The following is a 27,642-nucleotide window of genomic DNA, read 5'->3' as shown; positions in this document are numbered from 1 at the left end:
CAAAATAGACGTATTTTTGCAATTAAACATGATTACAAAAAAAGACCAATGCAGTTTTGGGCTGTTTACAGGGAAAGACCCTGTCACAGGACAGGAAACTAATCATCCTCCACACCAGGCCCTGACGCAACCATGTCTGAATCCTGGCATCATTGTATACTCTTGTAGGCACCGCATTACCAGAGAGCATGTCTTCAAAAAAAGAAAGAACTAAATATGTATAACTTGACTAAGGGGAAGGACATAGCCCTACAATTAAAGGATAGAAATAACAATGGGGAGGCATTTTTAGTGTGGCACAGCAGTGTATGTGTAGGAGTGATGGGATGAAAGTAAAAGATTCCTCCCCCCCCCCAATATTCAGCCTAATCAGAGCAATGTATTAGGCTATGGAACAGTCTCCTCCCAAAAGCAATGGAAGTGCAATTTCATGATGCTTAAAACAAGACTGAAATAAAGCTTTAGAAAATGTGCTGTATGAAACAATCTTGCATTGGCTTCTAGGAGAGGGACTGGATGATTCCCATCTAGCTTCTATAATCCAATAGTTCTTAACTTAGCTATTCTGTGCATGTGAAATGGTTTGGAGCAGATTTTATTTACACAACATTTGTATACTTTCATTAATCATACGTGTGAAGGTGAGAAGGTTTTTCTGGTTTCATTTTCAGGTTCATTGGTGCCTGCTCTTTTCCAAAGGCCCAAAGGTGATCTCAAACTCTCCTGACTGCAAGAAAGCATATTTTTTTAATAATAAGCTTTTGCCTCTGTCCTACACGAAGCAGCTATGAGATGAGTGCATGTATATCACATCTGTTAAAAAGTTTCCTTGATGAGGTTTATCTCTGATACAAGCACCTTTCCAGTTTCAAAGCAGTCTCAAACTTAAAGGAATAGGGAAGCAGTCTCAAACTTAATAGAATAGGGAACACTGGGTATTTCAGCACTTAAACATTTAACTTGTTCTCGCAACAATGGCATGAAAGACCTCCACAGATCAAGTGCTAGATAGGGGTTGACAAATTCAAGGAGACTTGTTCTTGTCAGTAACTGTCATCGCCATATTCAACATTTTGATTTCAGAACGAGGAAAGAACACAGATCAAGTATTATTCAGTCCCATTACAGATAAAGAAGTGAACCTTGGGAGCTTTAATAGGCAAAACTTTTCCAAATTAGTTTACTAAAATTAACCATTTACAACCATATTTCAGCACCTAAATACCTGGCCTGACCTTCAGAGGTGCTCGAACACGCGTGGCAGGCTTTCACCGACTTCAACGAGAGCTGCGGTGGTCAGCACCTCTAACAATAAGGGCACTCATTTAGTTACCAAAATATGGATGTAAGAGGTTACACACCTAAGTTTGAATATTTTGCTTGAGCTTTTTGCTCTCGTTTCTTGATTTTCCAAGGACTCAAAGATGCTTATAGCCTGCCTAAAAACAGACTAGAACCAGATTTGAAGGATAAAAATGAATACACATACACAGCTGCTTACTAAAATGCACTAATTAACGTAATGAATCCCAGGAAGTTAGCCAGCACCAGTCAGTGGATACCCCTTTCCTAGTGCCAATCAGCAGCTATTGCCTAGCATTATCCCCACTGGTAACCAGCTGGCAGGTTATCATTTCCTTGGTAGGCAGTGGCCATTTTCTGGCAAGGACTGCTCTCAGAGGCTTGAACTTGACCACTAAAGTCAATGGCAGGCCACCAAATCCTGGTTGGTAGGCACTCTCCCAGACTGCCAGGTATCCAAGACAGGCCCTATGTCTCTATCAACCCAACCTGTAATACTTATGAACAGACAGAAACAGCTATAGCAACTTACAAATATTTTAATGTTTGCAATGAATATGATGGGTGGCATACAGCTCCAGAGCTGGCTCCCTGAATGTTTATATTGGCAGATTCAACTCACAGCAACGTCCTGCACTCACTTCTGTTGTTGTTTCACTCCCATATAAACACCTTCTGCCAAAGCCTTTGACGCATTTTTGCTTCCTGGTGGCTTCTGCGAACTGGTTTTGCTTCAATATCATGATTTTTTTTTTTTTTTTTTTTTAAGTGCAACAGAAAAAATAAATGTTGCATGAACTCTCTGTCAGTAGCTACTGACATTTCAGATGCTTCAGAGCCAGTCTTGTTTGGCTGCAGAACGTAGCGCATGAGTTATTTAGATTTCCTCTTATGGCCAGAGAGACTCACCCGTGGAGCAGTATATGTCCGCATCTACCTCTCTTCCTGACTTGTTTCACTCACGGTGTCACTCTCCCTCCCCTGCCCGATTTCTAATCAGAGAGAAAACAGATGGATCGTTGACCTGAAGGCTAGAAGCTCCTTAGAGGCTTCTTAGTGGAAGCAGAGTTTAAAGCAGGTGTGGTTTTCCCAATTATGTGAAATTATTCTGTGTTTTGGCTTTAGTGATCACACAATGGCCTCTGTGCTGCTCCATCCTACTTGTTTTGTACAGTTCTGTATTATAGCCAATATGCCTTTAGATAAAGCTCTTCCAAGCCAGGAAACTGGCATTTGATTGTCACATTGCATCTACTGCAGAGCATGGTGTACACATACAAAAAATGGGATTTTTTTTTTTTTATTACTGAATCTCACCAGACCAATGGAAGCCTCTCCCTGGGACACTGGTGCAGACTCTTAATTAGGAATGCTCCTCTGAGAAATCAACAACAGTTGCAGGGAAACCCTTGGCAAGTGCAGACTATTAAATAGCTTTCACCTAAGAGACACTGAAAAGGGCAGGCTGGAGCTCTATTTTAGACTAGAACCTAACTACATCCACTGGCCATCACTTTGTGGATTATTGTAAGTGGTACTTCCTGCCTGCTCTATAGTCCAGATTCTTCTGTGTTTAGAAGTCAGGAACTTGATTAAGCAAAGCTCCTGTGGCAGAGAGCAGGACAATGATGCAGACTTTACACTGAAATCTATGGATGGAAAGTGCTGTCTGAGAGCTAGGTGGTATTATTACCACCAGTATAGAATGGCAGGCCTTGGCTTTAATGGAATTTACCATTTTTTTAAATTCAATTTTGAAAAGGACGAACAAGAGCCAAATAAATAAGCAGCATCACTGGCTGTACTCAGTGTCGGGCACCAAAATTGCTCAACCAAACCACATATTGACTCAAATACTCTTCCAAATCCTTATGTAACAGCTTATCTTCAATAAGCTTCCAAGATGTTCTAAAGGTCTGTGTGGACACGAGAATTAAAATATTAAGTAATTATCTGGCCCCCATTACCATAGTTTCTGAGCATCTCATAATCTTTAATGTATTTATCCTCACAACACCCCTGTGAGGTAGGGCAGTGCTATTATCCCAATTATACAGATGGAGAATGAAGCGAAAGAGAAGCTGAGTAACATGCCCAAGGTCAGACTGTGGCAGAGTACAGAACTGAACCCAGGTGTCCCAAGTCTCAGGATAGTGTCCTAAACACTGGACCATCCTTCCTCTCCTTTAAAATAGACACCAAGTATCCTGCACTCTGCTATTCAACACTCTCAGTTCATTTTCAGACCAGTGAGATATGTTCAGGCAAAATCCCAGTTTTAGGAAACAAGCCCCGTTTGAGAGCAACTCCAGAATCAGACCGGAATTAGTGTAAGTGCAGACAATACAAAATGCTGTGGGATCTCTCAGGAACTGGACACATTCAACATGAGAACATAAAAACAAGCATGTTAACCTTCCATGACGGGACATCAGAGCATGCAGGAACAGATAGATCACAACTGTCTAATCCCAGACTGGTGCAGCCAGCTCTCTGGATAAACTTGGACAAGAATGGACATAATAGTTCCCAGCAGGCTGCTATCCATTTCAGAATCCAACCCAATGAACATATTCACAGCAGAAGTGTTACTGGCAGGACGAAACGGGTACAAGAATTCTATAAACAGGTTCTAGAAGACACATTGCTGTTTGTCAAGACCACACTTCCTCCTTCCACAGCCACAGAATTTACCTCAAAATCCACCCCTTGCTGCAAAATTGTGAGCCACAACCCAAGCGTATACTTCAAAAAGAATGTCTCACGCTCTTAGGGTGGTGTCCAAAACTTTCCAAATGTGAACCAAATGCAAATCAATGCAAGGTTATCTGCCTGAGTTTGCAGACAGCCTGAAGCAAAAGCTTAGGAGCGAACTGTCCCTCAATTCATTTCAATGGGGTGTTACCTTATATGTTAATGATGCAAATTTCAGTGTCAACATTCATATATTTCACAGATGATCCTCATTTTTGCATCCAGTTAGTGTGCTTATCTCACAAACCCAAGCTTCCTAAATGCCTATGCAGCCGCAATAACCTCCAGCTTCCCCCTGCCAGCTCAAAAAGATTAGCTAGGCATTTAAAACCAAAACCAAAACCCCCACCACACGTTCTGCATCATACAGAGCATGAAATGTATGGCCAGCATAAAACAAATGGCATTTAATATTCAAAAGCTAAGGGAAACCTGCCATGAGTGTATTCATTTTTGTACCTAGTTAAATATGAATCTCCATTTTTACACTTCTCTGAAGCGCACACCGGAGCTCCAGTCTGCTGTACTGGACAGTGCAGGAACCTTGCCACATGATTTATATCAAGCTTCCCGTAGAGCACACAAAGCCGTGATTACCATAATTCAAACATTCAAAGGACTGCATACAAACAAGCAAAACACAGGCATTAGAAAGCTCTATTGATCATCAAGTTAATAGTAAACCCCAAGTCATCAGTGCTGCTCTCTCCTGAGTTCAGATTCTGATTCCACTCCTCCCCGCCACATCTTGCTCAAGAGTTTGTCAGCATCCCAGAACAGATACAGCTAGGCTTGCTGTATTGGATGGTTTAGCATGGTAAAGCTTCGTTGGGATAAATTAGCTTGTGTTTGGGAAATGCCTCTCTCTTGGCTTACCAAAGGTGGGTGAGGTAATATCTTTTATTGGGACAACATCTGTTGGTGAGTGACACAAGCTTCGAGCCACACAGCTCACGCTTGTGTAGCGGAACTTGCATCAGGACTGAAACTAGCTTGTTGCCATTATGGAGTAAGTCAGATTTAACTGTGTCAGTTGTCGGATACATAGGAAATGAGAGTACTTTCTTGGTCACTTTTTGATTCATAGCTTCCTCATCACAATCCCTCAAATGCCTTTTCGATGCGTGACAAGGGGCTCTTTGGCAGTATTAAAGTACAAAGTCACAGGCATCCAGTTCTCAAAGAATACACGCCCATTGGCAGATCCACAGAGTTTGCACGTTGTCCATCTTGGTTTTGGTCTTTTCTAGGAAAGATTTGTGGTGTTCAAACTCATTTCAGGTGGCTCAAGGCAACTCTGGGCACCTCTCCATGCAATCAGGAGCCAGACAAGTACAGTATAAAGAAATTGCCAGTCACACACTTATTTCAGTCTCCTTTCCACATTGTCTGCGATATCTGACATTATCCTCTCAGGTAGAAAAGAGACTAAATGGGATAAAATGCTGGAGAGAAGGGGCAAGAAAGATGCCCAGACCAATGCTCACCTTCATTTCCAATATATAATCCTGATTCTTTGATCAGAGGGCTGGCTTAAATCTTGTATTGTGCTTCAAAAGGCTTTAAAAACATACCAGTTGTTAACTAAGATAGATTCAGTTCATCTCACAGCCCATGTCCTAGACTTCACATGGCAACAAAAGCCTCATACTTATGTATCAACAGCTCAAAAAATTAATTGTAATCTTAATGCATTCACTAGTCGATAAAGCAGGAACTTAATTCAACCACAGAGCTGCCGGCACATCCCTTACAATCACACTGTTGCTCCAATCTAAATACTTGTGGGTTATTGGGGATTTAGATACAAACTCCAGCGGAGGGTCACTTGCGTAGATGTTTGGCAGGTTCCCTCACACCATCTTCATGGCTTGGGTGTACTCTGCACTTCTCCTAGCTGCTTAGAAACTCTATTACATGTGCTACAAATAAAGAGAAACAGACAGCGATAAGGATAAGAAACTGAGTGTGGAAACACCTCTCCCACCAACCCAGGATTCAAACAAACAGTGAATTTGTTCCCATAAGTAATAGGCATTGTTTCACCTCACTCACATGCTCCCAGCTTTCAGTATCAGACTGGCTAATTCTGGTTTCACCTGAGTTCATATTTAGTTATATACCAACATGCAACATTAGCATAATTAGAAAGAGGTCTTGGATCAGATTCTCAGTTACAATACAGCCAAGTAACGGAGCATTAAAATGAGCATAACTGTAATTTATGTCCACTTTAAGGCTCCTTTATACAGCCATGGTTGTGTAAGTGGGCTTCAGCGTAAATGAGAATCCAGTCTTCAATCTCTGATGGGAGGAACTATCATTGATCACCTACCAATGAATATGGAAAAGATGCATTTTACACTAAGTTGCAAAAGGTACTCAACTAGGTCCATGCTTATGTTGTCATTCTGGTTATGGATGATACCAATGCCCAAGTGGGTAATGACAACTTGGGATACAAGCATTGCATGTGCAAATATGTCACTGAGGGGCAGATGGACAACGATGAAAGATTTACTTAGCTGTGTAATATGTATAACCTGTGCACCTGGGGTTCACTTTTCCCTCATCACAGGAAAACACAAACTAACATGGAAGTCAAATGATTGAATTACTGAGAAGCAACTGAAACACACTGCTGCTGGATACACAAAACAAGCGCTGATATAGGAAGCAACTACTATCTTGTCACCGGAACAGAATAAAGCTAAAAAGACATGCTAATAAGAAAAGAAATGGAATTTGATGTGAAGAAACTGTCTGATCTGGGAATCAGGAGAGACTTTAAAATCCAGCTCTCCAACAGATTCCAACAATGGTGAGTAATGAATGATGATAAAGAGGAACAAAGGGCTTGCTTCAGAGCTAGAAATTTCAGAAGCAGAAATAGAGGAAGCAATTAAGCAGCTTAAAAATGGCAAAACTCCTGGTCAAGATAAGATCACGGCTGACATGCTTCAAGTGGGGAGGAAGTGGTACTACATGAAATACATAAACTTTTAAAAATAATTTAGGAGAAGGAATTCTGCCCAGAGAAGTGGAAGAAAGATGTGATCTGTAAATTACCAAAGCAGGAAACCAACAACTGGTGAGGAATAACACTGCTTTAAGTACACAGAAGAGTGTTGTCTAGTGTACTACTGAATGGAATCAAACTGGTCACAGATGAAAAACTGCATGCCAAGCAGGCAGGCTTTAGACCAAAAAGACCACAAAGGCTTTAGACCTCATCTTTACTTTGAGATGAATGATTAAGAAAGGGCTTGCTTACCCGAGAAGATTAGTCTTAAACTTAATCAATTTCACCAAAGCTTTCACTGCATTAAGAGTCACTATGGAAGATCTTGTGACAATATGAGCCTCCTAGATAGTATGACTGGCTAAGATGCTGTATATGAAGGTTCAGGAAGGACAGGAGGTGAAGAGACGAAATGGTTTGATACCACCACTGGGGTGCGACAGAGATACATCTTATCACCTGTCCTCTTCTGCATTTGATAGATTACGCAATATGAAAAGCAAAAAAGGAAGACATAATATAGGAATTATATGGAATAGAGGAAAATTTGCAACATCTCAACTTTCCATATGACATTGTTCTGCTGGACACAAATGAAGAGGCTATGAAAAAGACTACTACCAATGTCAAACGTGAGGCTGCCAAAGCAGAATTAAGAATCAGCCAAAAGAAAACGGAAGTCATTACCACTGAAAGAGAAGTCAGCAATGATGATGCATAAGTGATTGATAGTGAAGAATATGGCATCATTAAGGAGTCTTTACATCTTGGAAGCACAACTAGTACTGATGGTCTATTCCATAAGGAGTTGGAAGCAAGAACTAGAAACGCAAATGAAGCTTTTCGAGGCTGGCAAACATCTAGGGGGAAAAAGGAGATTCCCACAAGAACCAAGAGAAAGCTATGCAATGCCATTGTGATACCCACATTGTTATATGCTTCTAAAACTTGGCAGATGCTAGAAACTCATAACAGAAAACTTAATGCATAGCGTCAGAAATGCCCGCGAAGAATTTTTGGAATCCACTAGGGGGATAAACTAACCAACACGGATGTGTTACAAAGGACTGACCAGCAGACTGTAGAGACAATGATTTGAGAAAGAAGGCTGAAGTGGTTTGGACATGTATGGATGTCAAAAAAATGTATTCCTAGACAAGCCCTTGATTGGATACCACTTGGTGGAAGACAGAAAAGAGATGGACAACAAATGACATAAGAAAATCATGCAGAAAGATGCCACTGTCATGGAGCCAGACTATAATGGAGCAAGAAACATGCCATTAGACAGATGGAGGTGGAAAGACTGGATTGTCTCAGTGTCACAAGGCATGAGAGCATCTAATAAAATAATAGATGCCACACATACAGATAACTTTAAAATGAAAGTGACCATGTCACGGCTGCAGCTCTCTTTTCTTGACCACATGAAATTCTATTGGACCAAATGGCTACTTGTGGATATTAAATGTTAAGGTTACACTCTAAATTAAAGTCAAAGATCATAAAATTGTGACGACTGATCCTTCATTATGTCTAGGCAGGGCCGGCTCCAGGCACCAGCTTAGCAAGCAACTGCTTGCGGCAGCCAAGGGGAAGTGGCGGCACGTCCGGCTCTTCGGCGGCAGGTCCCTCGGTCCCTGTCGGAGCGAAGGACCTGCCGCCAAATTGCCGCCGAAGAAGAAAGCAGAGCGGCTGAGCTGCCGCCGATCGCGACTTCTTTTTTTTCCCGCCGCTTGGGGCGGCAAAAACCCTGGGGTCGGCCCTGTGTCTAGGTAGGAGGCACAGGACAAATTCAGAATCAGTAGATATTCTAACCGGAAGAGAGATGTTGGTGGAACAACTTCAACATGAGTTCAGCGTATGATTGAAGATGTGAGAGTAGGGAAACGTCGTACTAATAATCAGTATAGAAAGGGAAGGGAAAGGAAAGGGAATACAACCAGTACAAAGCAGATTTGGAGGAATTCAGAAATCCATTAACTAAGGTGCGATGAGAGGAAGTATTAAAAGTCACAGTGCGGAAAAAGGCTGGGAAATCTTAAGGCACCAAATTAAGGTACAGAAGCTACAATTCATCCAACCCCCTTCAAAAAATGCAGGGAAACAAGCAGCATCCAATGTGGTTTCATGAAGAGCGTCTCAAAAACAAAGTTTTAAAGAAGTAGACCAGCATCATTCCCTCTCAACTGAGAGGCAAATCCATGATCTATGCACTACCTTATCTTGACATTACTTCTAACCGGGTTTTGGGGTAGCTGACGTCCCTGGGGCAATGAGTCAACAGAGCTTTTATTGTAACTGATGGTAGTGATATGTTACTTGACACTTCAAAATGATATTTTTAATCCAGTAACATTCACTCACTTTTTTTACTAATCCCATCCATGCTGAGATTAGCAATATGTCATCAGTCTGCAGTCAGAGGAGCCATTTTATCAATCTTCATAGCATCCAGTACAGCTCACGAGCATGAGAGGGGGGGGGGGGGGGAAATCTACAATCCATCAGTCAGTAACTAGCTATTTACTCTATAATAAAGTAACCAGTATTTAACTTGCCACTGAGGCATATTAGCATAACTCTGGATAGCAAAACCAACATAGAAGCCCATCAGATTGCAGCAACTTCTGAGGCTATTTAAAAATGCTTTGCAATGGCCCTTTCCCTCCTACACAACACTGAGAAGGTGCTGCTCGTGTCACTGCTTTGCCATTCTCTTGCCAGGAGAATAAGTGAGGCAAAATGATCAGTCATACAACATCAACATATCTGCTGAGATTTTTGAAATCGTTTGTCTATTTGGTTCTTTTAATAAAAATTATTAAATAAATAAATGAGATCATTTAAAGTCTCTGAGAAACCCTGCATGGCTAGCGGGACTAGGAAGGAGGGAAAGGACCATGGGCTACACTGCCAATCCCTAATGAAGCACCTGACTGGCAACACTACAAACTAGCTGGTGAGGGAATCCATGTAACTAAAACATGGTTTGAGATGGAAACAAATGACCAACCTGTCACCATTCTCCGGTGCAGCTAGGAGAAAGCATGGATGGCTGGCGTACGACTTAAAAACGTCCATGTGGATGAGGTCCATTAACAAAACGAAAGAATTTGGAACTTGGACTGATGTTTAGTTGCAAAGATGTAGAAATATTTTCATGTCCAGAGCTCAGGAAATATTGTAGCTCCAACAGAACCAAGACCAAGACAGTATTGAACAGGGGTTTGAAGCAAGGCAAGCTAAATACATTCTGTCGTGTTCAACTGTTTAAAATAACATAGCCTTTAAAAAAAATGAATGAGCACAGAGGTGATCTGAAACCACTGTGCACTGCCACACACATAATTTTTGTGTTACTGTTAAATATATGTGGGGGACTACTCGTGTTTTTATTTGCTGTGTCACCCACATCCAAGTGTTTCCAGTTTCCTTAATATCCATAGATTTCGTTTTCCACCCAGGCTGACTCCTTGCTTTGTCCCATCCGATCACTGCACAGCTCATAGATCTCATTGGTCACAAAGCCACTTTCAGTACTAGCCAACGTCACAAAACCGCTCTCTGTAGTATTCACAGCCACGTTGTCGTAATCTCCGGAGAAGTTGTCAGACGTGTGGTCTCCGGAAGGGGTGCGGAAGGAAGAATTCTTAGTATCTGGCCTGGTCCCAGCCAGATCTGCCTCCATTTGTTTTTTAATTACATTGTAAATCTCCAAATTGGGACTGTTCTTCCTGTGGGGGGAGATCCAGGCATCTTGTTCCTTTGGACTCGCCTCCATGTGCTCTCGTTTCCTTAAGTGAGGAAGAGGAGACACTGAATTCCTTGTCTGTTCTTTTTCATAAGCACAGTCCGACATTGCATCTCTCTAACAAGAAGCCTAATGACAGCATTTCTGGAAAATGGCCATTAATAGCCTAGATTCAGAAATATGTACTTTAATTATTATTTGTAGTTGGACACATGAATGCAACAACATTACTGGCGTTGTCATGCCATACCATTTCACTATTGTACTACGCTTGTGCGATATACTAATCCGGACTTCAAATTAAGGGAGCAACAGAGAACGAGATCTCTGAGGAATCAGCTTCCAGCCCTCACAAAATGGTATCCTATTCTGGATCCACACCTGTCCTACCAACAGGCAGGAGGACTGCTGCCCATATTAGCCCATCTGGTGCCCATAGGTATTACAGCAACTGGGTGCTGGCCAGGGTGCTGAAGTGTTTGTGCTGTACTTATTCATCCTCTCATTCCTCCAAAACAAACAAACAAAAAAAATGTAGGGAGTCTCTAGTGGTCTGACCTGGCAATGGGCCTGAATGCCACATATTCCTCCTCCAGATCTCAGACTGGTATAACAGCAGCTTCATTCATGTTTATAGAGCCATTTAAGAGCCATGAATAATAGGAGCGATACAAACTACTGCTCCCTCCTCTGTCTTCCTTTCCCGCTCCCGACTTTGCTCCTTCTATCATGCCGCCCTTACACTTGGAACAATCTCCCAGTTAGTGTTTGGCAAGCACTCTCCTTCTCCTCCTCCCTTCTGCTTTTACTCCAAAGCCAATATCTTTTCACTGTGTCAGTAGACAAATATTTGAAACAGGGTCTTTTTGGGTGAACTGACTTTATTGCTGGTGAAATGTCAGAGTTTCAGCTGCACCATCGGCAGTGTTACTGCATGTTTTGCCCACACTTGCATCTTGACAACTTCCATCTACCCTGACTTGCAAGGATCATCTCTGGGGCTAAAAAGGAAGTTTGGTCTCCATGGTTCATTCACTCCTTAGCATCTGCTGAAAGTGCCAACATGAGTACTAATTATACTGTTTTGGGTCATGTGATCTCATCTGTCCACTAGGAAGATGGCATTTTACATAGGCCAACAAACACGCAGATGGTAACTTTCATTCACTACCAACTTGGCCCTACATTCAAACTAGTGAACTAAAGACCCCTGCTTCTAAACAAAGAATAGCTTGGCATCAACTCTTGGAGGGCAGGGGCTGAGTCAATACAATTACAGTAAAAGTTATACTATTACATACATTAGGCCTCGTGTCACCAGTTATTACTTCAATACTAGAGTAGCTGTTCTCATCTCATTCAAGAATGCAGCTGAGAAAACAGTAGGGGTCTTTTTTGAAGTCCTGAAACTAGTTTCTAAAAATGTTTTAATTTAAACACAGTCCTAATCGTGATTTAAAGGTAAGCAATGCTGATGGTAGAGTTAGACTGTTTGCATGTATGGGAAAGTGAGGAGGAGAGCTGGGAAAACAAAAGGTTAGAAGGACAAAACGTTAGAAAACTTGAGCCAACACTATTTGGTACTTATGGAGGGGAATTCCCAATCGGTCAGTTTTGCATTACATCTTCTTTTCCCTTTTAATAAATCTAACACTTCAAATCAATCACCTTATTTTATGCTATTCCACAATTATTGTATGTCACACAATTAATAAAATAGCATAACATGGTTTATTAAAAAACTTACTCTACACAAAGTCTGTCACCTTCAACATGCACATACTGCTTTTTAGAAATGTACTAGACAGGACACATATACTCCAATTCTCTCTAGTGCATTTTATGGGGTTCAGTTGAAAATTCTGAAACTAATTAATCCTGGAGCTAAAGGGTTCTTCAACATGATGAGATACAAAGGTTCCCTCCTTGCACAATCATGCCACTTGCCTCTTTGCAAAAAGCCAAAAACAGACGATGGCTGTAACGACCATCAGGAGAAGGAGCAGAGGGATGCTGGGAATTAAGATGTAGACAAGACTCAAAACAGGTTCTGGGGGAGAAAAATATGAAATTCTAACTGTTATCCATTTTAAAATTTATTTTGCATGTACAAATTATTCCCGTGAAAGGTAGTACTGCCAAATAATAATAAATAATAATAATAAAAGGTTTTCTTCAGTCCTATTTGTAATGTATTAGCAGCTACCCCACTCTCAATGCCAACACTTCAAGTACAGAATAATCCTCTAGCTCAGCAGATCAGACCAAACTGTGCTCTTGAGTCTCCTAGTTTGGGGCTCTCTATATATAGTAACCCTAATTTTCCCATCCTCCATGGATGGTGGAATATAGGAATTCCCTGACTGGATCAAACTAGTGGATACTGGACTAGAAGGACCAATCTCCAATCATGGCCAGTATAATAAATCCCTCAGGACGAGGATGTGGGATAACCTGCATTTCAGAAGGATCTGTCGGACAAAATATAAGAGAAATAGCAGGATCTAAACCAAAAAAACGTAACTTTCCTAACGTTTATTTGACATTTTCTCAATCTATTCCTGTGAAAGTAATAATGGAAGAAGCTAATGAGATGTGTTGTCTTTTGAAAGGCTTATAAACAACCATCATAAGGATTTTAAGTGGGAATTATTTAATGACTGAGTGGGACATTTCTTCCTCCCTAACTTCATTAGATTTCTTTCCTCACACAGATAAAGGCATGGGGACGATGCAAGTCCCTTTATCTATACAAGGAAAAAAGTCAGTGTGGTAACAACAAGTTAATGTCTTTGACATTTCAAATGTGCATCATTGAAATGCAAGGCCATTCATTCGAGGTAGTTTTTTCACATCTGACTTAGTTAGTACAGCTTTGGCATAAATCATTTGATAGCCAAAACAACCAATTTAGTTTTGTAATTGTAAAGATTCAGAGCAAAACTATCAAACATGAGTACCTACATTTAGGCTTCTAAATTCATAGACAGTCACAGAGAACAAGATTTGTCTACACAGCAAGAGCGGTGCCTACCCGAGCAGGCTTGAATGCAGCTATTGCAAGTAACAATAGCAGTGAAGACAGCGCAGCATGGGCTTCAGAGCCAAGTACGTACCCAGGGTCCATGAGGGGCTTGTATGACCTCCTCTGAAGCTCACTCTGTGCTGTCTGCACTGCTACTGTTACCCACGCTAGCTGGATTCAAGCTAGCTCAAGCCGGCTGGTTTGTGCATGCTTTTGCTGTGTACGCATACCATAAGAGGCTCAATATTCAGAGGTGCTGAGCATCTGCAACCACACTGAGGCCAGTGGAAGCAGCAGGTGTGCATAGCTGCAGAGGGTAATGGCTAGCCGTTGTATGTGCTCTGTACCTTTGGGTTCTTTAAGGGTTTCATTGGCATCTTCCTTAATGCGTTCTTCTGGGAACGTTGGCTTCCAGGACCCTGTGACAACATCTGGGGGGAAAAGTGACTGGTTAATATTGAAGATACGGGTTAAACATTGAATGAACTCCAGAGAATAATTAAAAACGAGACAAAAATAAGGGATTTAGGACACTGCCAGATACACGGTGTGTTTTGATCTCATTCTCTTTTGCTCAGAGCTCCGTAGCATAGCGGTGGACTCCAGATTGGACAGCAACACCACGTCAGACCTGGTTGCTGGACCTTGGGTTTGAGATAAATAGAAGGAAATGCTAACTGAGGGGCAACTTCTTTGGTCAATTTTCATTACTTCAGGTAAATGTAAAGATCCTCTAGGAATATTTTTACCAAAAATTACCATGTCAGCAAATCAAATACTTGTCTGTAACTCACCCACGTGGGAGTTCTCTTCTGGGGCAGCAGTTGGTTTTTCTAAAAGAAAGAAGCACATACTAAATTTCCTTATGCATTTGACCATGTCAAATAAATATAGTGAGAGAAGCTGGCATTGGCCCTCACAACAGCATCCTCCCTCTCCCCTTTAGGGCCCATTTCAGATTCTGAACTTTTAAAAAAGACTTTTAAAAAAGGAGAGCTTCCAAGCCAGTCGGTTCATACATTTTGCAAAGTACCTACCCAGGGACATTCAGTACAGCAGCCCAGATCCTCAAAGGTATTAGGTTCCTAACTTCCATTGTTTTCAGTGGAAATTAGGAGCCTAAATACCCTTTGAGGATCTGGGAAGTGTCCCATCTGTCCACAGGACTTTTATCCATTTAAATGCATGTCTGCCTTCTACCAATTGTTTCCCAGCACAGGTGATACACGTCTGGCTAGTTAGAGGCAAACCATGTGACACCTGACTAGTAATACACCCCCCTGTGGATTAGAGTACAGTCATTTTTACGTGATACAGAGTAACTCATTACCAAGAGAATATTTGCAAATGAAGTTATTTTTCATGTTGCATCTGTCATCATTCCACTGAAACATATAGGAACCTCCGACACCTGCCGGGGCAGAGGGCTGGTGGTACATCACAACGCAGATCTCACTCCCGCAGGAAGGCTCATCTGTATACCAATTCCTAGAAAAATAAACCAAGCACCACATCAGGCGATGCATTTCCCCTGATATTGCAGAAGCTCAGACTTGGAATATAGCACAGGATTCCAAACATCAGTGATAGAAGAACTAATGCTGAACACGATTCAACTTGTACCCTCTCATCAGCTAGATGCACACGCTGCTCCCACCAATTCAGTTATCAGTAGTTTATTTTCACATTTTTGTTTTTTTAGATTTTCACAAGATGGGGGTCAATGGAGAAACTCTTGATACTAAATGTAAGTAGTAAAAAAAGTGGTCTGAATCCCATTTAGAGCAAAATGAAAAGAAGTTTGATCTCAACCTAGTTTCTAAGTCTTTTGTGCACATTACAAACAGTATTTCCTATTCGGAAGACTCACATGACTGGAAGATAAGGGATTCCATATTGCGGCTGTCAAAGGACCTTAAGGAAGTTAGGTACCCAATTCCCATTGGATTTAAATGAGGGTTGAGCACCTCACCCCCTTCATCTCCTTTGAGGTGATCTCTGACTTACTTTACTTATTTTCAGGTTAAAAATGACCTATGTTCGCTGCTCTCAAACTCCATTGCTTTCAACCATTTATCCATTTTATAAGATAATGAAAAATGCTTAAAGGAAATCTGCTTTGCTCTAGGCAGAAGTGTACTAAAATGAAAGGAGCTGCCTTACAGGTGATGTTTTTTCCAGTAATAGCAAAACATTACCACTGGAAAATGCACGGACCTTTCTAAGAAGAATATAGGAAAAATTCCCTTACTATTTAGCACTCTGTCATATATCTATTACTGTACAGACATTTTAGGAATCAGACTCAGATGACTATTACTTTTAAGATTACAAGGCCTGATTTCTAAGAGTGCTAGCACCCAACTGCTCCCAATTAGGTTGGAGTCTGGAAATCTGGCCCTTAGAATATAAATAATTCTAGCTATACCAGAATATTTCAAAAGGGAAACTACCAGATAAATGTCCAACCAATCTTGTAATCATTACAAGATATTCTTTTTACATACATTTATACTGCATGCGATTTTGCTCTTTACAAAGAAAACAGCCCAGATCCAATAAAAATGGTAAATTTACATGGGATGTATTTTTTTCCTCTTTTAAAATAGTATTACTCATTAGCATCTTTGGCCAGATCCTTTGGTACAAATTGGCATGGCTCCCTCAATGGAAGTCAACTGAGCTATGCCCATTTGTAACAGCAGGGAATCTGGCCCTATACCTCCATAACCAACTTTCCCAGTATTTGGACCACAGAGGAAAATATTACGCTATTGAACTTAAGTGTCCTAGCAAACAGCACTAAAAGCAGATGCATCTCATCCAGCCTTACTTATGGCTGAGCATCTTATTAGCGTTCCACGACCCTAACTGTCCTTAGAACATAAAGAGAATCGTTTCTTGGAGATTTGTTATAGGTTCTTATGTAAGCTACCTATCTGCATAGAGTCCCAAAGAGTGTGATCTCAAATCCCGATTTGCTTTCCCTTCCCTAAGTGATGAGGATGCATGCCAAACTGAGAAAAGCTGAGAGATTCAGAAGTGAGGTTCAGACTTCACTTTTAAATTATGCCATTGGGACGTGGGGGGAGCAAAAGCTCAAGCAATGGGGCAGAGGTCACCAGCTTGTCTTGGATAATTCCGGAGGAAGGAAATGTCATATTAAGCAAGTTTTCCATGATGCCAGAAGACACTTTCCGACTTCATGAGCAACTAATGTTTTTCCCAGCACATCCGTAACAGATTGTGTGTAACTCAGTGTAGAATAAGTAAGCACATCAGATAACCTACTCCTCAAAGCATTTAATAGACTACATTTCAAAGTGCGTTTTCCTAATGCTAAGTGCTGATACATATTTTTCTTTTTGGGGGGCTAAATTCAGATCGGAAGATGGCACAGTATTTGCCCTTTTGGTAGCTCCCCCAAACACTGCCCAGACCTTATGACCAATATGTTGTCTCTTGACCAGTAGTTCCTCACAAGTGTTCGCATGTAATGGTTGATTTTCCTGCCATCTGGTTTCAGTGTTACCTAAACTGTGAGTATCTTTCTCCATTATTCACCTCACGTCTTCCATCTCAAAGGAGTTATACAATGCACTCCTCTCTGCTTGCTGGAAAAGATCAACATCTGCTTTTCCTCCACTTTGTAAACAAACTCATCATAAAAAGTAGGGAAGGAAGAGCAATACCTTTTTCTTACTGTGGCTTCCAAAGCATAGCTCTTACAGAAACAGATTATTTCAGTGCATAACTCTTAGTAAGAAGAGCTCAAATATATATGGCAATGTCTTAATTTAAGTGTTCTCATAAAGTATTTAATTACACTTGGGCTATTGAATGAAATAGATGGGTTCACTCACAGTAAATGCTGCAAAATGTGCAGGATAATTAGTGAATTGCATCCATGCTTTGATTTTTTTTAATAACTTTAATTAAAGATTCAATAGGAACTGCACCCTTGGCAAAATTAGAACCAGCAAATTCACTGCAATGTTGGCACGTTGTTGCAAAGACTATCATTAATCTGGCAGCATTTGGAGTATATGTTACTCTATTTCTACCTCAGGCAAATACGAACTTTGTAAGGATGAGTTCTCATTTAAGATTATTTGCTGTTCACCTAGAAAACTGTGACTTAAGATCAGAATCAAAAGAGGACTAAGCAAGACTTGAGGCTACACACATTTTTGGTTCAAACATATTTGGAAGATGTTAATGTATCAAAACCATCTCCTGCAAAACTCATATTCCTTGGAAGTCTCCTCTCCACAATCTTATAAGGGAATAATTACAGTGAGCATTATGGTTCCACTTGCCATGAGATAAGAGATCTATCAGGTAGTGCAAAGATAAACTCAATGCAATTCTCAAGCTCCATCCTCCCTCAAAAGGATAAGAGTTATTCCTGCTGCAGTCAACGAGAGTAAGTCCTATCATTGAGGAGGGAAAAAAAAGGAGTCCTGAAGTTTAGGGAATTTCATTTCAAAACATCAGTTTACCCTGTACTGTAAACATTTTAGCAGGGATGGCTCCAGGTACCAGTGCAGCAAGCGCGTGCCTGGGGCGGCAAGCAGTGGGGGGCGGCCTGCCAGTCCCTGTGAGGGCGGCAGTCAGTCTGCCTTCGGCGGCGTGCCTGTGGGAGGTCCGCCGGTCCCGCAGATTTGGCGGCAATTCGGTGGCAGGTATGCTGAAGCCGCGGGACCAGCGGACCTCCCGCAGGCATGCCGCCGAATCGGCGTGACCAGCAGACCGCCCGCAGGCGCGCGACCAAAAGCCGCCTGACTGCCGTGCTTGGGGTGGCAAAACACATAGAGCCGCCCCTGCATTTTAGCCAGGACTTTAAAACTATAGATTTCTAACATTTTTATCTTCAGGTACCTACCGAAATTTGGATGTACTGCCATCAGACCATGAATACAGGCCCTGACATTCTGTGCTATTGTCCACGTCTTCCTCTTTTCTCCTAAGTCCTATCCAAAAATCTCCATCTGAAGCCAAGAGACTCTCAATCAATTTTTCAATCAGTCTCTGTTCTGATCCTGATTCAATACTGACTAAATGCCCACCATCTCTTCTGCATGTCTGGTGCGCTTCTTCAAAGTTGATCCTGCGCAAAGCATCATGAAAGTAAATGATTTTGTAGCACGGTCGCTGAGTTCCACCCCGGCAAACTGTCTGCCCTACAGAAATAGAAATAAGCCAATTACAGAGACTGCATGCATTAGCTGCTGATGATTAGTACAAAGAGTAAGCAAATACCATTAATACTTGTTGAATTTTGCATTGTGTGGCAGTTTATATAAACAACTCCAAATACGCAAAAGAAATAAATACTAACTTTGATATGACTGAGGAATTATTGAGCACTGTCTACCTTTTCTTGTTGCATACACTAGTTCAGACTGACCTCTGCAGCACTGTTTTCTCAGTTCCTGGGATCCACAGCCACACCAAGAGTTCTCTGCAATGAAGAAACCTCAGCAATTCCTTGCAGAGGGGGAGAAGATTCCCACACTGGAATGTTGTGCCAGAGAACCAACGGATATGTCCAACATTGTAAGAGAGAGAGATGCTGCACTAGGATTCAACCATGCTCTTTTGTAATAATTTAACTGGCTAGAAACTCACTCAGATCCCGAGATGTGCTTACAGGTCCAGAAATAAAAATTATTTACCACTTGGGAGGTGCATAATAGCTTCATGGAACTCACTGCAGTTAATCAGGATATGCTTTCCAGAGCATAATGTTCCAGACTTCTAAAGAAGTAAACAATGACTGTTTGCAGTCATGAGCCAAGCTCTCTCATATGCATGTAACAGCCTGGCTTATTTTGAGCATAAAACAAAGAAAGTGAACATCAAAGAGAATAGACACACTTACTATAAAAAATACGGACTGGAATGCTTTATAACCAAACATTCCCAATATTTAAATTGTTGAAACAAATAGCTTTGAAAATAAATATTTATCATGTAAGAATATGCAACATACATTTAGTTTAGCAACTTGTGAATCTACAATAGAAAAACAACAGTTAACAGATATTACGTAGTCATAAATAAGTATGATTTAAGGACAGAATGTTACAAACTTCTGCATTGTAAATCAATGCTCCTAAAAAAAGTGTGGTGGTGTATGCTTGTCCTTTTGTGTTTCTACACCTTTATCCAAGGCCACTGGTGCAACAGGAATTTAAATCTATTCTGTTTTGGAGATTTAAATCCACTCACTTGCATATTTGGAATTACAGCGACTGCTAAAATTTGTCAAAGAAATTAAAACAAGGGATGCAGTAAAAGCATCATTTAAAATGTGTCTTTAGGTAAACCCTGTATTTTCCATTAATAGTTTTAAAGACAGGCAGCGCTGGTGAAAAAGAAGCAATACTCTACCAGCCCTGAGGACCAGGTCCGCTGCTGTGGAGTGTGGTAAAAGCAAAACGGAGCTGCAGAGGGAGAGCTTCAGTTATGAACTACAAGGTTCCTTTTTGATATGCCAAGCAAGTATTTTCACAAACCGGCAGAACATCTGTGTCTTATCAACCAAAAACTTGCCTTTTCTTTTAGCGAAGGAAAAATTTAATGTAGTTGCTCACTTTCCAGGCAACACTGCAAGTTAACTGTCCAAATAGTGATATCACCGTAGGGTATGTTATTGATTAGGCAACACAGAACAATTGTATGCACAGTTCTAGCCAATGTAGAATGAGACTCTGTTTTCCTGTTTCCCCCTCCAAAACTTACTCGCGAAGGTATCCCTTCATTTCCCCTCACAAGCTCCCTGTGTGTCATTCTATACCCATCCACTGTGGGGTTTCTTGCACTTTTCTCTAAAACATCAGCTCTGATCTAGTATGGCAATTCCTGTACACACATATAATGCAATATAGACACGTATCAATAAAGACCAAAAATTTACTAGGCCCCCATCCCAAGATGATATGCTGTTTTTATTGCTTACACATTCTGGAAAGTCTGAAAATTATCCACCTTCCTGTCATAGACTCATAGGACTGGAAGGGACCTCGAGAGGTCATCTAGTCCAGTCCCCGGCACTCATGGCAGGACTATGTATTATGTTCTATCCCAAAAAGGGATTTTGCAAGATAGAAATGAGAAAATCCACAGTCTTTTGAAAATTCATCTGGGGACGATAAATATAATTGGGGAGAGTGGGTCTGCTGCATTTAAAATCCTCCGGGGAGAGGGGGAGCAGCAAGATAACCAAGAGACTGGAGGGGGGAGCACTCTAACAACTGAGGAGAATCACTATGTGTAACAGTGTCCAGGGGTAGGAATCACTGTCTAGTCTAGTCCCAGACCCAGCCTGGCTGTACCTCTGGAGCAGAGAACCTTGCAGGGACCACACCATGCTCTGGATGTTAGTTGCAAAGTAGCCACAGGCATTTCCCTTCCCACTTGGCTTAAACGAGGAAAATCGCCGGCTCTACGCTCTCCCGCCCCAGCCCTGCCGCTGTTGCAGCAGCGTGGGCACAGAGCCCTGGACCGCTCGGCCCCACTCACCGCTCAGCAGCCGGGACGCTCCCACGCAGCCCAGCACCGCGGCGCACATGGCCGCGGCCACCAGCGCCTGCCCCAGTCCCATGGCCGCGGGCGCCGCGCTCCCGGAGCCGCATCTCCCGCCTGAGCCGAGCGGTCGCTCCGGGACCGGGCTGGGCTAGAGGGAGGGAGGGAGCGGGGCGGAGCCGGCCCCGCCTCCCCGGCCACGGGCCGGCCAAGGGGAGAGGGCCTGACCCCCCCTCCCCCGCCCCCGCCCCGAGCACAAGCAGGCAGGGCTACCTCGGCTTCGCTGTGCAGCCCCCAGGCCCTCACCCCCCTCCCACTATACCCCCCCTGCTTCTCTACACACCCCGCGCCCCTCCCACGTGCACCCCTATAACCTCCACCCCGCCCCCACACACTGTACCCCCCGCCCCTTGACACCCCTGCAACCTCCACCCCGCCCCCATACACTGTGCACCCCGCCCCCAGACACCCCTACAACCTACACCCCACCCCCTTACATCCCTGCAACCTCCACCCTGCCCCAACACACTGTACACCCCACCCTGCCCCCCACCCCTCAGCCCAGTACTCACACTCCATACTCCCCCCAACCTCCTCTACACAGCATGCCCCTCCCCACATCCTCCAACCCTGCCCCCTGCACCCCTCAGTCCTCTATACACACACTGTACACTCCCCCACACACCTCCTCTGTGCAACCCACAGGCTCTCTCTCCTCTCAACTCCAAGACACAGCCTCCCAGTCTTCTCAAAACACCCCCCTTTCTCCCCGAACACCCTACACTAACCTCCTACACCAGTCCCCCCCTTCAATTTCACACCCCTGCCATAGGGGGGATACGGTTGTAATCATGCCAACACAAAATGCTGCATTTCTACTGCAGACTCAGGGATTTGCATGGTGGCTGCTGAAAGAGCTGGGACAAGGGGAAATGTGCCCATATCCCAGGGAGCTCGATCAACATCCCCTAAGGCTGCACAAACTAGGGACAGAGCCTCTGTCCACAACCCCTAAAAGCTATGGACAGAACCTCCGGTCAGAGGTGTTGAGGACTCTGTTCTCTGGTCACTGTTAAGCATCTGCTTTGGGCCTAGCAGTACAGAAAGTAAATATGTATGGATTTTGAGTCAAACACTGACTTTAATGGGATAAATGCTGAGTCTGCATTTTCCTCACTGTCTGTTATTTCCTGACTGGGAAGTTGGTGTGCATCTGTTTCCGGACCCATTGACTCTTCAGCTGAGGTTCAAATGCTCCACGCCTGAGATGGTTTCCAGGTGCTGCAGACAGGGACAGAGAATTACAAAGAATAAAATGTAGGAAAACTCCAGAGCACCATTGTCTGAATGGCACTGAGATACAAAGTTGTGGGGTTTTTTTAAATGGAGAATTAACAAATTTTAATAAAATTAAAACTCAGGCTCATTCTTTTGGGCCCAGCTGGAGAAACTTTTCAATGAAAGGATTATCCAAAAAAAATCAATAAATATTAATTTTAAAAAGGCCTTTTAGTAAAACTTGCAAGCTTTGTACTCCACGTCACCAGCAGTCAGGAAATGCAGAAGTTAGGGTTCCAACTGCATTACTTCCGCTGCCTTGTATAGTTGCCTCTGCTGCATCCTGTATAGTTATGTCATGTCATAAAATTACACAGGTTGTGCAACGCAGCAGAATTAATGCTCTTCTAGGAACTGTATCTTTTGCCGTTCCTGACCCTTGGTTAATAAGGCCCTGATCCATCAAACATTCAAACATCTACCTATGTACCTATATTCTCATGAGCAATTTTATGGCTTTAATGATTGTATAACACATTTTTAAAACATTTAATTTCCTGGGTTTTTAGAAGAAAACTCCTTAAATCCTTTCAATTTTTAAGATTCTTCAAAATCCTTAAAGCAAGGTATGTCATTAAGGCAGCATAAGCATCTAACCACTTCAAATCCTCTTAAACTACTCTAAATATCTAGAAAAGCAGAGCGTGTAAGTTGCCAGTAGCTTGGGGGTCTATTCTTGAAATTGGACACATGCCAGCCAAAGCTTCACTTCCTTGAAGCTCCATTAGAACATCTGCTCTTTGAAACACTTTTTGACGCACAAAAGGAAATCCTGTTTTGGAAAATTTTGTTTGTTTCATGAATAATGAGGTGACCAAAATAATTATTGTGCTTCTAGAAAGTATAAAAAAAATAAACTTCATTGAAGCTGTTGGATATTTTCATACTATAGGTAAAATAATTTCCAATTGCTCTAGAGTGTACATACAAGGAGTTTCTTAATGGGTTCAAAGAAAAAATGTTAAAACTACAAGCACGCCTTCCTGAAGGAAGTGTCAGCATTTTCAAGACATTTTGTTGAATTACTGCAAGTGACTGGATATTGTGCCACTCACTCACCATCAGCCCCTCCCAAATCAGATGCACAACCAGAGATCACACTGCAGCAAATAAAATTCTGCTGATTTTGACAGAAAAATGCCATTAAGGGATGCAGCCCTGATCAAACTTTTTTTTTTGAACAAGCATGAAGTACAAATATTTAAACATCTCATATAATTTGTCTTGCAACAGATTTTAGAGTCTTCAGTATTTTAAAAACGTGTTAGACAATCCTGTTAACTAATTATGCAGCCCTTGTGACATTGTTAGCTCTATGCTCCTTCTCCTTACCCAGCATCTGCTTAAACAACATATCATTTAATATAACAAACTTTTATTTTCCTTTGCATTTTAAGTGAATTTAGTGCTGATGAAATTTGCCAGACCTATTCAGTTTACAAATCCATCAGAGTTCAGAAGAGTTATAGCATTTAGAATCTGGCTAGCAAAGCTCCGAAGAATTAAAATCCCTTGGATAAATGTGACCCCCAAACCTCTCAGTGTCAACTGATACGGAGGTTACAAAAAAATCCTGATTCAGGTATACCAAAAAATGTCATGCAAGGTGTCAAAGGAAAGTTGGTGTCACACTGGTTATGAATATCATCATAAAATGTATGCACTGCTACTATGGAAGGACTTACATATATATATTACTGGAAATATGTTCTTACAGTTTGTACCAAGGTGCTAATCAGCAGAGGTGAAAACTGGTTTTCTATCCACCCAGAGATATTTATCCATTTATCTGTTGAAATGTACACTGAGTATTGTGTAGTTCACAATCATCAGCAGGAACAAAACACAGATGAAGGATTGTGAGATTCAACAGGAAGAGAAGAACAGCAGAGGGAAAATAGCATTATCGGGGGTGCACTTCAAAAGGTTTACAGCACTATAGCTGGGAGGACAAGGAAAGCACCCTGTTATCCTGCACCTAGGAAATAAACAGATGGCACATTTACATTCATGAAAAATGGGATCATAACCAGCCTTGGCTGGAAACACTGCAAAAGGCTTTGTGTGAGATAAGACTGCTTTCGACAGGAGGTTAGCTTGTTTAGTCTCTGGAACATTTGTATTGATTTGTTTGATATTTAACCATTTTCCACCAATAATCTTACTCACTATTCACTTGAATCTTTGCATCTCTATTTTGTTAATAAACTTATTCTTGTTTTCACTACAAATATATCTAAGTATTGTGTGTTCTACAAAGATATAATCCTGGTGTGTATACTGTCCATTTGGGAACAGCTGAGCTGGTAATTCTTTGAGTGTTCAGTATAGAAGAAGCTGGATATGACAGGGGTGTGACAGTGTACCCCATAAGGCTTTATGGGGAGGGGGTGCTTATAAATGTATGTATGACATAACTGGAATATGTTTTGTGCTGCCTGTGTCATGTAATATATCTCCGTAAAGGTTATGGTCTACTATATCTGTTCATCCTATTTGTACATATATATCATTTTCTACTTGAGGTTAAGAATATGGGCTGTATGCTTGCTTGGTTTTTAAGTAAGCTTTCGGAGGCATTTGGTCAGCTTCTTTAGGAAGGAATTCACCAGGTAAAGTACCTGATCAGGAAACACTTGGAGAACAATGCATCTTGGAATGCTCCAATCCACATAAGAAGTCTTCCTGGAGACATGCAAGATACCATGTGGACAATGGCTTCGGCCTGTAAAGACTGAGTCATGCAGGGACATGTGACTTGCCCAGGTGACTCCAGAACTCCATCTTGGAGCTGGACTTTGCATAGGAGGGAGGTCTCCACCCACAAGAGAGAGTCTATTTAAACCCGTGGGAGACCCCTCCATTTTGTCTTCAGCTGGCTAAAGAAGGAGCCTCTCCACCCCCCAGGATACTTGAAGGAAACTGAAACAAACAACAGTAACTACAGGGGGTGTGAGTGATTGCTGGACCCAGGCTAAAAGGAGATTAGCCTGTAAAAGGGAGCATTCGGGAACTGGTGAGGAACTTATCTGTATTTAGTTTGATTAGACATAGATTTGCGCATTTTATTTTATTTTACTTGGTGACTTACTTTGTTCTGTCTATTACTACTTGGAACCACTTAAATCCCACTGTCTGTATTTAATAAAATCACTTTTTATTTAGTAATTTACTCAGAGTATGTATTAACACCTGGGGGAGCAAACAACTGTGCATATCTCTCTATCAGTGTTATAGAGGGCGAACAATTTATGAGTTTGCCCTGCATAAGCTTTATGCAGAGTAAAACGGATTTATCTGGGTTTAGACCCCATTGGGAGTTGGGCATCTGAGTGCTAAAGACAAGCACACTTCTGTGAGCTGTTTTTGGGTAAACTTGCAGCTCTGGGACAAGTGATTCAGACCCTGGGTCTGTGTTGGAGCAGACGGGAGTGTCTGGCTCAGCAAGACAGGGTGCTGGAGTCCTGAGCTGGCAGGGAAAACAGGAACAGGGGTAGTCTTGGTACATTGGGTGGCAGCTCCCAAGGGGGTTTCTGTGATCCAACCCATCACAAGGGCAATGCTTCAAAGTAGCTTGGAGACTGAGGTACACTTACTGTTAACCTGGAGGGAAAAGTAAAGGGCTGGCATAGCCCACAGAAGATTGTTTGGATAGGTAATAGGCTGGTGGTGTCAAGGAGCTGACACCCAGGTAAACACAATAAGTCCTGAGCACCCCAAGAATGTCACAATAAGTCACTAACCAAATGACCCAACACTCTCTAGAATATCTTAGCCTCTGTCAGGTCCTTTTCATTTCTTTCTAGCCAGGTTTTTGTTATAGATGTGTCTATCATTTTCAGTTCACATCAATTCTAGGGGATTCAGGTTTTATACCATATCCACTACTGTAGTATCCGAGTGTCATCCTCTTCCTTATTTTGTTATTTGACTGAGATTTTAGGGCTAATACCCCATACTTCTGCAAAACGTGCCATAGGATCTTTCTTGACCAGGCATTGCTGGGCCTCACTTTTTAATGGCACATCCAAAAGGTGGCACCTCTTGCACCTCTATCGCTCCGGTAGGAGGCTCGTTGAGTAGTGTTTCAGAGGGGAAAGTACTTCCTACTCCACCACGATCACCAACTGCAACTACAGGGTTTTTCCTTTTCTGCTCTCCCATTCAAGCACTGGCCACATTAACATTTAGCATAAATATTTCAAAAGCCAAGAGAGGTTGGTCAGATTTGATAATAGCAATGAAGATTGATGGCTGGACATAGCTGGTGCGTTGAGTGAGATGCATATTATCTGAGCCGGGGGGGGAGGGGGAGGGGGAAGAGAGAGAGAGAGTGTGAGTGTGTGTGTGCGTGTCCTGAAAGCGATGCACAACAATGCTGACCAATTCAGAGTACAGAGTCTGAGGAAGTTATAGAACCTGCCTTCCCTTGCAAGTGACAGGAGGCTGTGAAAAACATCCCCTTCTAGATGAACAGGGAATGTAGATACTGGGGATGCCTAATTCCCACCCTACAAAATGTTTCACTGACATTTTTGGGCAGTATTTCCACTCATTTTTTTATGCTGACAATCTCCGAAAAGATCTTGCTGCAATTAGCACTTTCATTTCTTGCACACAGAGAACAAGGAAGGGAATCAAGCCCTTTGTGAATTTGTCTTGCTGCGCATCAGTGTTGGCTACCAAAAGAAACATTGCAGCAGAGCAGGAGAAAATTCAGAGAGACATGTTTTGCTGTCATAGAAGGGGTTTGCAATCTCAATGAATTTATGCACTAAATTCAATTAGAACCTAGTTTTGAATCATCAGGAATAAAGCTCAGTAAGGCTTATATTTTCCTAGTATTAGGAAAGATAATTAGTCTTAGAGAGATGTATAGTCTCTATGATAGCAAGGCCAGTAAAATTTATTTCACAA

General features: G+C 42.1%; 1 protein-coding gene across 2 annotated transcripts; it reads right to left on the bottom strand.

Moving 5' to 3' along the window:
- Positions 1 to 3,284: 3,284 nt before the first annotated feature.
- On the bottom strand, positions 3,285 to 21,507 carry LAYN (layilin). Of its 2 annotated transcripts, XR_003899906.1 has the most exons (8): positions 21,385 to 21,507; positions 18,743 to 19,040; positions 15,188 to 15,345; positions 14,652 to 14,690; positions 14,205 to 14,288; positions 12,780 to 12,882; positions 10,095 to 10,875; positions 3,285 to 5,978 (listed from the first exon to the last, which is right to left on the bottom strand). XR_003899906.1 is itself a non-coding variant. In XM_029912922.1 (7 exons), the coding sequence occupies exons 1-7, from the start codon at positions 21,464 to 21,466 to the stop codon at positions 10,515 to 10,517; spliced, it is 1,125 nt and encodes a 374-aa protein (XP_029768782.1). In that variant the 5' UTR covers positions 21,467 to 21,507; the 3' UTR covers positions 9,578 to 10,514. The 2 variants fall into 2 exon arrangements, 1 of the variants encoding a protein (XP_029768782.1); XM_029912922.1 differs by lacking the exon at positions 3,285 to 5,978 and having other exon boundaries at positions 9,578 to 10,875.
- Positions 21,508 to 27,642: the final 6,135 nt, after the last annotated feature.

Source organism: Terrapene carolina, unplaced genomic scaffold (assembly GCF_002925995.2).
Source record: "Terrapene carolina triunguis isolate 2854851 unplaced genomic scaffold, T_m_triunguis-2.0 Scaffold374, whole genome shotgun sequence".
Taxonomy (NCBI): Eukaryota; Metazoa; Chordata; order Testudines; family Emydidae; genus Terrapene; species Terrapene triunguis.
This window is presented reverse-complemented; position numbering and strand designations above follow the sequence as displayed.

Coding starts and splice junctions, on each gene's coding strand:
- LAYN (XM_029912922.1), bottom strand. CDS start 21,466: ATGGGACTGGGGCAGGCGCTGGTGGCCGCGGCCATGTGCGCCGCGGTG. Junction 19,041..21,384: donor AGCGTCCCGGCTGCTGAGCG/GTGAGTGGGGCC, acceptor CTATTTCTGTAG/GGCAGACAGTTTGCCGGGGT. Junction 14,289..14,651: donor AGAAGAGAACTCCCACGTGG/GTGAGTTACAGA, acceptor TTTTCCCCCCAG/ATGTTGTCACAGGGTCCTGG.